This window comes from Oculina patagonica, chromosome 3 (assembly GCF_052425735.1).
Source record: "Oculina patagonica isolate OP01 chromosome 3, crgOcupat, whole genome shotgun sequence".
Taxonomy (NCBI): Eukaryota; Metazoa; Cnidaria; class Anthozoa; order Scleractinia; family Oculinidae; genus Oculina; species Oculina patagonica.
Window position 1 is genome coordinate 25,206,516 of NC_135760.1, and position 12,756 is coordinate 25,219,271.

A 12,756-nucleotide genomic window follows, 5' to 3' on the forward strand; every position below is an offset into this window, starting at 1 on the left:
ACTTTTTCTCTTCGTGTCACTCCCTGTATCAACAGCCAAATCATTAACAAAATGGTTGTTGTTATTATTATTAAATAAAATTGACAGTTAAGGTTGGGGATTTCTATAAGGACGTATATTAAACATGGAACATGGACCCAGGTGGGGTGGTGGTCCTGGGACCATCCCTTATGCGTAAAGGTTTGTCTGGGGACAGAGTGTAATACACAGACTCACTGATCGTACTATCTATGTTACTGAGGCTTGTTTTGCTGTCGGAATAACGATGGGGCAGCAAGGGCAAGTGATGATTTAGCGTTTTCCTCACAGATTTCGCTCAGTATTTTTTTTTTTTTATCAATTTCATTCCATAGCGAGTACAACGGGAAGGAACAGACTATTATTGTTATTTTGGGATGCAGAAGATTAGGCGTTTTTTGTTTGGATTCGTTGCATGGCCTTGCATGCATGAAGTCAAGAAATGCTGATAATTGAAGCCTGCCTAATCGGGTGTAAACAAATACGTGTACGTACAAGCTACAATCTATAGCTCAGAAACGTGTACGACGAAAATCAGGCCCAGGGGTGGTCCATCAGGTGGTCCATGGACTGGGTCCTCAGGGGTAACCCGTGGAGCTGGTATATAAGGTGGTCCGTTGTTCAGGTCCACAATGGTATCGTTTATGGACTAGGTCTATAGGGTGGTCTATTGACCGAGTCCACGGTTCATGAGGTGTACGTGGACCGGGTCCACAGGGGTGGTCCATGAAGCTGGGTACTTGTTAGGTATACTTCCTTTCCATATGGTCGTTGGCAATCGGTTGGCAACGTGAGGGAATTCAAAAGCTGGACCCACTTTAAGCAAGTTAACATTATCATTTGATGCATAAACTATTTGATGCTTAAAACTTACACTTATTATTATAAAACTACACTGATCGTCAGTGTTTAATATGATTATATGAAAATTAAACAACACAGTTAAATTATTAGTGAACTATTTCACGACTGTACTGAAGACCGGACCTCTTCCACGAACTTGTAGAACATTCTTAAATTTGCCCATAACTGAACCAGTTCATAAATATTAATACACAGTTATTGATCAGGTTAAAAATTAATCAAATACGGATTGTATGCAATAGACGACGCATACATTTGTTTTCAGCGAGTCCTACATTGATCACCTTTCGCTCGATCCCACGTTTTACCTTAGTAGTATGTCGGGTGAGTATGTGTTCCTTCTCTTAATTCTAACTGGTCAGTTCCTGAACTTCATAATTAAAGGCGTACCATCATCACGATTAAAAAATTACAAAACTTTAAAAACGCTGACTGAAAAAAGTGAAAAGGCCTGTTATTGTACAAGTTGATCAGTAAAAAATGCAGCTATAGAACTGTCCGTTTTTGATAACTGTATACAATTACGTAACTCGCCAAAGCATATCGACGTTTTAATTAAATGTCTCCCTTAAAATGTAAGTGTTGTTTGTTTTTTTTTTGTTTTATGTTTTCGATTTTACAGAAGCATGGACGCTTTTATTATTTACGACGTCCGTTAATACCCGACCTCATTCCACGAATGTAGAACATTCTCGTAAGATCCCACTAACTGAACCTGTTCATTAAGATTGATGCACGTATGTCAGGTTAAAAATTAACCTCAAATGCGAAATTGTATGCAATCCAGACGACTGCAGTGATATTTCTTTTCAGCAGTCTACATTGTCCTTTCGCTCGATCCCACGTTTTACCTTAGTAATATGTCGAGTGAGTATGTGTTCCTTCTCTTTATTCTAACTGGTCACTTCCTGAATTTCATAATTAAAGGCGTACATCATCACATTAACAAAAATGACAAAACTTTATAAAGCGCTTGACTGAAAAAAGTGAAAAGGCTGTTTTCAGCCTTGGATTGATCAGTAAAAAATGCATCTATAGAAGCTGTCCCGTGATTTTGTGGGACCGCCACTGTAAATTTAATGGGCATGGACTGAAATTGTCCAACATCCTGATAATATTGTCAAATTTGACTTTTGTACTCTTGGATGTTGAAGCCGGCCATTAGGGTATTTCTCGTATGGCAACCTTTAAATCCGTGAGCGTTATTCATGGGGTCCATTTTGCCACGTTTCCTCTAAAACAACCTCCCGTATAAAGCTTAATTTCAACTTATGCCAGCCTATCTCAATCCGTAAGCTAGTACTTGAAATTGGTTTTATACAAGCGTATTCTTTTACGAGAAGAGTGACGTACCAGATACCTGATACCTACCTTACCCTACTATACTACTTTCATTTCAAATAGTGTTAATTGAGACCATAGTTAGAAGAGAGGACTAACTATGTTTAGCAGATGCAAAATCGCCTAAGCAAAAAAAAGAAAGAACTACAAACTTGTAATAATGCTGCTTTCCTCCTGTTTTTGGTCTCACAAACTTCTCCAAGAGGTCGAAAATGATGTCTTGGCCGTCTTCACTTAGAAACGAACAGTTTAGCTTGGTACAAGCAAGCATCAGTGCAATCAAAAAGTTGTCTCCGTAGTATTGGTCGTCATGCTTATAACGGCAGCGTCAACAACAACAATCCTTCGTAGCCTTCTCTTTAACAGCGGTAAAATAGCAAGGTTTTCAATATGGCCTCCATCGCTAAGCAGCAGTATTGGTGGCGGCATTGGGCCAGTGTTTTCATTGGAAAACATTTCTCTCACAAAATAGACGAAAGAAATGTGTACGATAAACCACCTGAATTGACAAAATAGCAAGAATAACGTATGTTGACTCGTGCTCAGGATTTGCCTTAACAGAATATTTTGCATGTCATGTTGCGTCAATCATCATAGGGTTTTTTAGCGTGAATTCATGTTAAATGTCTGTTGAGCCAACGTCGTTCCAAGTGCCCCGGGAACCAGATTGCTCTCGAGCTTTAGAACTTAAGAGTGAAATCGAGATTACTCGAGCCTCCTTGAGGAAAGAAAACTAGTTCGATAAATCGAAAGTGCGGGTATCGGAGGTAAAAGTGCAGTGTTCGCCTTATTGAGAAATTGGTAATACATTATTATTTTCATTCTAGCCCTTACCTTGCTAATTTCTCCCACCATCTTGGTTGTTCCGCACCAGTGTCGATAAGAACGATGAAAACCAGTACAAGATGTATGGCAAAGAAGCTTGTTACTCCTATCTTGACGGATTGTTCTGCATCGTGGTAAAGTGCCGGTATAATTATTAATGGAAGGCCATAAAATTGCAAAATAACAGAAATAAGAAGGTTATGTTATGGAACAACTTTGAGTCATCAGATCAATAATCAGATCAATTAAAAATCTCTAGGAATTTAAATTAGAACAGAGGACTGAACGCGCGCATTTGAAGGTACCATTGGCCAAATAGCAGACTAGAGTAGCAAATATTTCTTAGTGTATGATAAATTGTCAGGCTGTCTGGCATCTTTAAAATCTACCCACAACCACGCAAACACCCACGTAAGACATATTGGAGCTTATTTTCATGTGCTAACCACGTCCTTTAATTTAGGCATCTCTCATAAAAAAATTACTGCATCGGCAAGTAACATATTTCAAATATGGATTGTGGTCTATCAAATGAGCCGCATCATAGAGCTGGAGTTTATATTAACTTTCTCCCCTTAGGACTAACAGGATTCTTCCTGATGGGGTGATAGATGGTTTCCATTGGACCACCCCGAACTTTCGAAACCAAATTGTACGTGTCAGCGTAAAGATTAGTCTGGGGACAGGGTATAATACACAGGCTTATGCCATTAAATATTCGATCACTTCGCACTATCAATGTAATTGAGGCTTGTTTTGCTGCCGGAGTAAGGATGGGGCGGCAAGGGCATGTGAAGCTTTAGCGTTTTCCTCACAGATTTCGCTCAGTATTATTTTGCAACGAGTTCATTCCATAGCAAGTACAACGGAAAGGACTAGACTATTATTGTTATAATGAGATGCAGAAGATATAGCGCTCTTCGTTTGGATTCGTTGTATACAAAGTTTAGCTTTGAAATAAATATGAAGTCAAGAAACGGTGATAAAACGCAGCCTGCCTTATGGAGGGTTAGCGAACACTTCCACTGACTGGGTCCTCCGGGGTGACCCGTGGAGCTAGGAGTATGGCTCCTATACTAAATTCTGATTGGTCATTTCGTAAACTTCATAATTAATGGATTAAAAAACTAAAAATAATTAAGCGCTAACAGAAAAGTAAGCCGACCCGTAATTGTCCAGGTTTATTAGTAAAAAAGGAGTCTGCCTTTTGGTCGAGGGTCGAGGGTCGAGGGTACATTGTCGAGGGTGAGGGTAAAATGTCGAGGGTAGAAAATTTTCACAATTTTCAAAAATTTACCAACCATTACAATTAATTATAATTGTGGGTAAGATAGTCAATAGCACGTAGACATCGCTAGGCGTTTAGTACCCACAGAAGGCCATGTATACACGAATAACTACGTGAATAGAAAAGAGCTAGGGTCGAATCCAATTGTCGAGTAAACTCCTTATTTTTTTCTTTCTTGACATAGCCAAGATCCAGATAATGAAATTTCTCGGGATGAATCACGCGCTAACATTTATTAAATCCGACTTTACTGAAAATGTTCACAAGTCGACCTGTTCAGGTATCACCGTACTGAAAAAGACGGCGACTAGTAGATTTACCCACAATTCTCGGCGCACGGAAACTCTTATTCGCTCATAAAAACGCAAAGGAAAAGTCTGAAAACTTAAAACCTGGCATACACAATGTTGTTAGTTCATGAAGAATCTTCACCAAGACATGGCTTTTTCTGGTGTCTATTGCCTGTGCTAGGTTCACAAGGAGTTGTGTTGAAATGTACAGTCACCACTCACCATCTTTTTTCTGTACGTTGGATTCGAAAGTTAAAACACGACGGTCGAAAGAAAACACATCCATGGTACTAAAGATGAGATGTTCAACATGACACGAGCTTGGGACAAAGAAAAATTCTGAGTCCCCGACGGGAATCGAACCCATGGCCTCCCAGATACCGGTTGGGCGCTCTAACCAACTGAGCTACGAGAGACTCGTTGTAAGCTGGGCCATGTGACACGCGTCCTGCATACTGCTAGGATCAGCAATGCCGAAATCATCAAGTTTGTAGTAAATAATAAAGATGGTAAATTTCAAGCTCGGTAATAAATAATAAAGATCTTTATTACCGAGCTTGAAATTTACCATCTTTAGTGATATTAATATTGTTATAGTACTTCCTCACCCGTGATTAATAATAAATAAATAAATAATTAATTAATAATTAACTAAATTATCTTTTATTAATATTGGAAATATTGTTACCCTCGACCCTACCCTCGACATGTTACCCTCACCCTCGACAATGTACCCTCGACCCTCGACCCTCGACCAAAAGGCAGACTCGTAAAAAAGCGGTTAAAGAACAATTGATGACTGACCGCATATAATTTGTTTCTTCGCCAAAGCAGATAGACGTTTTAATAAAATACCTCCCTTAACAAAATAATATCAGTCTTGCATGGGTTTTTGCCTTATGTTTTCGGTTTTACTTAAGCATCGTTTGATGTTTATTTTTACTCGACTGCAATTACTTTTCATCCCTTCATTTACATATTAATTGTAGCAGTCGTATTTCTGTTAGCCTTGTCAAATTACTCGCAAAGAACTTAAAAGCTATGAAAAAATCATAATCAGCCACAAGGTAATTTTATAAACAGGAAAGATAAAGTTAATTCATACGCGGTTTAATATCTAGCAGTTATTATCTGCCCGTGTGGCAAAGTGTCCACACCAAAGACAGTCACAAGATAAATATGTCAAATCCTAATGGGTCATTATGGAAAACTCACAGTTAAAACGTCAGAACTGATTGCTGCAAATTGTTCTCGGGTAAGTTGAAGAGTACAATGTTTACATGGCTTAGCTGTACGTCAACTCACTGCATACAGGGAATTAAAGCTGATTATACCTGATTATGCAGATACGCAAGCACGTTTTAGGCGGGGTTTTGATATGGGTTTAACAGAATTATCTCGTTCACGTTTCAAGGAATCCGAAAACGCTTCACTCATCCCATATATCTATGTTTTGCGGTATTTTGTAAACTTTGGGTAATTTTGGGAATTTTGGGGAGGAGATAGTTTTTTCTTAAAATATTGATTAAATTTAGAGAAATACTTAATATTGGAGATTAAATACCGGTATGTAGTTAAAAATTGATAGACGGATACCAGACAGTCCCACTGACAACCTGGAATGCTCTTGCGTGGGGGTCAACTGTCTGGTGATGTTTAATTTTTTCTTCTTCAATCTCTTCTTTAAACCTCTTGAAACTTTATTCAAATTCAGGAGGAACCCCACCTTAATATAGGGTATTTTATTATTTTTGTTGTGTTCTTGGGCTTCACTGCAGCTTCATCTTGCTGTGTCATTTAACTTTCCCTGTTCTTTAACTTCCCGTGTTTTTCAACTTCCTGTGTGTCTTCTGATACAAAGTAAACTTCAAACACGGTCTTCTTGTAGCTTGTCCAGCTGCCTTTCCAATGTGTCAGTTTCCCTTTTAAATCAAACGATTCCCTGGCACCCAGCTATAATACTGTAATACAACGTTTAAGAAATCTGGCCCGGATACTGCCTCGTCATCTCACTGGTAACTCGTTAAACCTCCTGTGATGATAAAGCTGGTGCTTTTAAGAGCTGGCCTCTTGTAAAGGAAAGATGTCTAACTCCACTAGAAATTGACACAAAATAGCCTTCAAACACAGCCTTGTTGCAGCTTGCTCACGGTGATAGGCTGGTTTGAATTTATTCAGTTTAAACTATAATAGACGCCAAGCTGTCTGCTCATGTATCAGTTTCCTGTCAGGTAAAACAATTCCCTTATCAATATTTCAGTTCTCTCTATGTAAAATGCCACCGACCGGCTATCATGCAGCCTAGACACAGATACTGCTTCGGCGAGTTACTGGTGACTCGTTACAAGAAAAGACTTTCTACCATGCCTTACGATGCTTTTATGAGCTAGACTGTCAAGGAAAGATGTCTAACTCCACTAGAAACAGCCAAACGCTTGAAGAATTCATTTGCTCGACAAATCCAGACAATAAGCCTGCAGTAATATTCCTTTCAGCTTTCAACTTCCTTTTTTCCATCATTGCTTCCATTGGTAACATTTTGATTCTGACTGCCCTTCAAAAGCCGTCGACTTCTCTCCATCCTCCATCGAAAGTTCTGCTGCGTTGTCTAGCTACATCAGATCTCTGTGTTGGCATCATTTTACAACCAATGGTCGCCATCCTGTTTGTCTCTGTTGCAAACGAAAATTGGACTCTGTGTGGCCCCATCTTAGGCATAAGCTTTCTGTTAGGTGTAGTTCTCTTCGGGGTGTCTCTGTTGACATTAACGGCAGTGAGTGTGGAAAGGGTTCTCGCTTTCTTGTTGGGGTTACGTTTTCGACAAATTGTAACTGTTAGGAGAACTGTTGCTGTTACAGTTTGTTTTTGGGTCATAAATTTCGTTATCGCCGCGTGGTGTTTTTGGAATTATTTTGTCTTTCTGTGGTACGGATGTGTGCTGATACTTACATGTGTATTAACCTCTACCTTCACTTACACCAAGATCTATGCCGATCTTCGCCGTCACCAAACAAGAGTGCAAGACCAATCTTCCCAAACACAACAAAACCAAGGGGAAGTTCCACTGAACATTGCTCGATACAGAAAGACCCTTTCTAGTTCGCTGTGGATACAGTTTACATTACTGGCGTGTTACCTTCCGTATTGTGTTGTAACAGCATTAGCAACCTTCACCGGTTTAACGCCGCCTCTTGTCCTAGGCTGGAGATTTACAGCATCTGTTGTCTTCCTAAACTCTTCATTAAACCCTTTCCTTTACTGTTGGAAGATCGCAGAAGTAAGACAAGCGGTGAAAGACACAGTCAAACAACTGTTCTATTGTTCGTCAAGTTAGATATCGCAACAATTGACACCGGGACATTCCTCCAAGTACAATTGTGTTCGAGACGAAGTATTTATCATGACAAACACGTTAAATATTTTTCCACCTTGGGTGGAAACTCTGAAATAATACTATACAGAGGAATAATTTGTGAAATACTGTCGCGTTGGGATCAGGAACGCACTTCAACCACAACAACAACAGCAAATGGAATTGCATTTGGTTGTAAAGTCTGGCCATGGAAAAAGCTAACAACAATCCTCCATTGGCGCGAGTAATCTACAACGGCGATAAGTTTTATTTGGATCCCTTTTCCACGAAATATTTTTAAATTACACTGATCGTTGTGTATAAGGGAAGAGACAGCTTTGTTCGTTCTGCGTGTTTTTGAAGAACTGGTAACATTGTATTATAAAGCGACTTGTAAAAGGGAACAAGTATACTAGTTAAATTCCAGAGAGAATGGACATTCTTGGGTAAAATGCTGGCATTACCCTTTATACTTTAGAAAATAAAATAAAGAAATGCAAATCAGCAAGCATTCAATTTAACTGTATGTCACGTCGCAAAATTTTACTTAAAAAATCAAAATCGTTTATTTTGTTAAGTGTCTCATTGAGTAGCTCGGTGCCAGTGACTGGAACCGAAAATAATGGAACTCTAGGTTTACATTTGTAAGCATATCTCATTGGTTTTGTAGCAGCGAAACATATCTGAGAATTGAAGTTTAAAAATGAGATAAAATCTGCTAGAGGATGTTTTCGTATTAGTAATATAAATGCTAATCAGGCTATGTTAAAAGCAGATGATGGTTAAAGAGAGAAGTGACACTTTTTAATTAGTACCCTTCTTAACAGTAAATTGACATGCAATTACTAAGAGATCCCATGTTGAGAAAAGGTTTGCCAATAGGATAAGAGATTACTCTGAAGAGGCAATAAATGAACAGGAAATGTTCTAGTCGCCAGCCAATCATATTGTTACTCTCCTACAAAACACATCTCTAATTTAAAATATTTCTGTTACTAATTTTCTTTCTGTTTATTCAGGCTACTAGTTAATAGTCATGACTTTCTACTTGTAAAAGCATGGAATAGATATGAACGGTTTTACTAAACGAAGCAGATGTTGTCCCGCTCTTTGTTCTACCTGTTAAACCAGCAGATGCCTCCAACATGTAAATACTACCTAATAATATTATCAGAGGCACAAATTTCAAAAGAAAAAGTTGAAAGACATTATTTTCCAAAAGGAAATAATTCGATGTTGACAAAAATGGAATGAGATCTAGAAGGTACATAGTTGAAGCATTTGTCATTTTTTTTGTTTAAGAGTCTAAAATGAAAAATCATTAGTTTTGAATTTTGCTTAATTAACCAAAACTACCAAAACTAAAATACGAAAAAAAGAACTAAAAAAAAAATCTAAAAAAAAAATAATAAATAAATTATTAAAAAATAATAAATGGATCAACCGCCAGAGATATAGTTAACAAAATATTTTAAATACACCTTTCCCCCCCAATCTGTCACAATCTTCACAAATCTGACCATCTTAAGCTTGGCTCTTTCTTTTATAAATTTGTTATGACATCATTTTATGCGTCTCTAATCTTTATACGGTAATTTCTGTCACACAATGTTAACACAATCATTTTGCTCCCTTTCCTTGTCACCATTTCTCAAAAAGCCCGCAGCATTGGCATCTACGTATGCGCGGTACCCTTCACAGTGATACGCTGAGAACATCCGGGATGTGAAGAACTGATTGGCAGTGCTGTGCTGTGGAAAGACGTTACAACATATCTTGGACAACCCCTGGCAAGCTTGTCGGTGACAGCACTCGCAGCAGCAGAGGGTCAACTTATTGACTTCATCTTGTGTGAAAAACACGCCGTCGGGTGCATCGAAAGGATGTACATTGGTCGAACGATTTCCATCCATTTCGTCACTGACGCCATGTTGCGGATCTCTTGGTACGATAAGTAGAATTTCTCCTTCGCCTTCTTCACCAAATTCATCGCTTTGGTAACGAACCTTGAATCTGAAAAAGCAACAAAAGGAGAATTTACAAACGGGATAATTTAAAGGCTATATAAATATTCTGTACTATGCATTGATTTCGGAAAACATTTAAGCAGGATGAGGAGAAAGAAAGCGTGTATTTTATTTGTTTTCTGTTCCTTTTTTTCGACTATTTTCTTGTTAAAGTAAAATAGCAAGACTTGTGGACAATGAAGAGACTCTCTTACCGAATTCTTGTTAACTCTCAAGGAACTGTTTTAATTTCTCAAGGGAATACTTTTCGCTGTGGGCCATAAAAACGTCACTCAAGAGGAATGCGTCAGCACTTCCGATCCCGAAGTGTTATCCATTGTTTGTGTTCTGTTTTTTCGATTTGATGCATGTGTTAACTATGGAAAGGCGATGACCTCAACAAAAGAAAAAGGTACAAGGCGGGGAATTTCGATGGCCCTGTCTGCGTCAGACTACAGTCTATAATTTTTTCCATTTTCACGCGTCGCTCGTCATCTAGCCTTTGCAAATTAAAGGTTGGTATTTTTCAAAGATCTCTGCCATTTATCGATTGAATCGCTTAGTTTTACCGTGTCTGTATTTATATGACGTCAAATGATGCAAAATATTAATCTGCATTTCCACAATTTTCCAACGACACATTGCATGGGAAACATAACTGTGCTATGACGCTGCCATGATCATGGTTGGTTTAGTTATGGTGACGAACCTAGTAAGAATAAATTTTAAAATCATAACAGTCGAAGCTCTCTTACGGCCTCTGTGTTTCCTTTCTTTTTTCTTTTTTTTTTCCCCTTTTTTTTTTTTTTTTTGAAATTTTTTTTTTTTTTTTTCTTGCCCCCCCCCTCCCTCTCCCCCCCTCCCTCCCTAATTTTAATTTTGAGTATTACTTTAACATATACGTAGTACTGTTTATTATACTACACATGGTGGCTGAAATAAGTTGTACTGTCATCTGGTGATGCTGGACAGTGAAATTGTCGGGCACGAATTGAAATTGAACGGGCATGGACTGAAATTGTCCAACATCCTGATAATATTGTCAAATTTGACCTTTGTACTCTTGGATGTTGAAGCCGGCCATTAGGGTATTTCTCGTATGGCAACCTTTAAATCCGTGAGCGTTATTCATGGGGTCCATTTTGCCACGTTTCCTCTAAAACAACCTCCCGTATAAAGCTTAATTTCAACTTATGCCAGCCTATCTCAATCCGTAAGCTAGTACTTGAAATTGGTTTTATACAAGCGTATTCTTTTACGAGAAGAGTGACGTACCAGATACCTGATACCTACCTTACCCTACTATACTACTTTCATTTCAAGTAGTGCTACTTGAGACGTCCATAGTTAGAAGAGAGGACTAACTATGCTTAGCAGATGCAAAATCGCCTAAGCAAAAAAAAGAAAGAACTACAAACTTGTAATAATGCTGCTTTCCTCCTGTTTTTGGTCTCACAAACTTCTCCAAGAGGTCGAAAATGATGTCTTGGCCGTCTTCACTTAGAAACGAACAGTTTAGCTTGGTACAAGCAAGCATCAGTGCAATCAAAAAGTTGTCTCCGTAGTATTGGTCGTCATGCTTATAACGGCAGCGTCAACAACAACAATCCTTCGTAGCCTTCTCTTTAACAGCGGTAAAATAGCAAGGTTTTCAATATGGCCTCCATCGCTAAGCAGCAGTATTGGTGGCGGCATTGGGCCAGTGTTTTCATTGGAAAACATTTCTCTCACAAAATAGACGAAAGAAATGTGTACGATAAACCACCTGAATTGACAAAATAGCAAGAATAACGTATGTTGACTCGTGCTCAGGATTTGCCTTAACAGAATATTTTGCATGTCATGTTGCGTCAATCATCATAGGGTTTTTTAGCGTGAATTCATGTTAAATGTCTGTTGAGCCAACGTCGTTCCAAGTGCCCCGGGAACCAGATTGCTCTCGAGCTTTAGAACTTAAGAGTGAAATCGAGATTACTCGAGCCTCCTTGAGGAAAGAAAACTAGTTCGATAAATCGAAAGTGCGGGTATCGGAGGTAAAAGTGCAGTGTTCGCCTTATTGAGAAATTGGTAATACATTATTATTTTCATTCTAGCCCTTACCTTGCTAATTTCTCCCACCATCTTGGTTGTTCCGCACCAGTGTCGATAAGAACGATGAAAACCAGTACAAGATGTATGGCAAAGAAGCTTGTTACTCCTATCTTGACGGATTGTTCTGCATCGTGGTAAAGTGCCGGTATAATTATTAATGGAAGGCCATAAAATTGCAAAATAACAGAAATAAGAAGGTTATGTTATGGAACAACTTTGAGTCATCAGATCAATAATCAGATCAATTAAAAATCTCTAGGAATTTAAATTAGAACAGAGGACTGAACGCGCGCATTTGAAGGTACCATTGGCCAAATAGCAGACTAGAGTAGCAAATATTTCTTAGTGTATGATAAATTGTCAGGCTGTCTGGCAACTTTAAAATCTACCCACAACCACGCAAACACCCACGTAAGACATATTGGAGCTTATTTTCATGTGCTAACCACGTCCTTTAATTTAGGCATCTCTCATAAAAAAATTACTGCATCGGCAAGTAACATATTTCAAATATGGATTGTGGTCTATCAAATGAGCCGCATCATAGAGCTGGAGTTTATATTAACTTTCTCCCCTTAGGACTAACAGGATTCTTCCTGATGGGGTGATAGATGGTTTCCATTGGACCACCCCGAACTTTCGAAACCAAATTGTACGTGTCAGCGTAAAGATTAGTCTGGG

General features: G+C 38.6%; 1 protein-coding gene and 1 pseudogene across 1 annotated transcript; one reads left to right on the forward strand and one right to left on the reverse strand.

Moving 5' to 3' along the window:
• Positions 1 to 7,030: 7,030 nt before the first annotated feature.
• Positions 7,031 to 7,960, forward strand: LOC144647569 (adenosine receptor A3-like). The gene has a single exon (XM_078507359.1). The coding sequence runs from the start codon at positions 7,031 to 7,033 to the stop codon at positions 7,958 to 7,960; it is 930 nt and encodes a 309-aa protein (XP_078363485.1).
• A 1,619-nt stretch (positions 7,961 to 9,579) lies between these two features.
• On the reverse strand, positions 9,580 to 12,190 carry LOC144647570 (uncharacterized; annotated as a pseudogene).
• Positions 12,191 to 12,756: the final 566 nt, after the last annotated feature.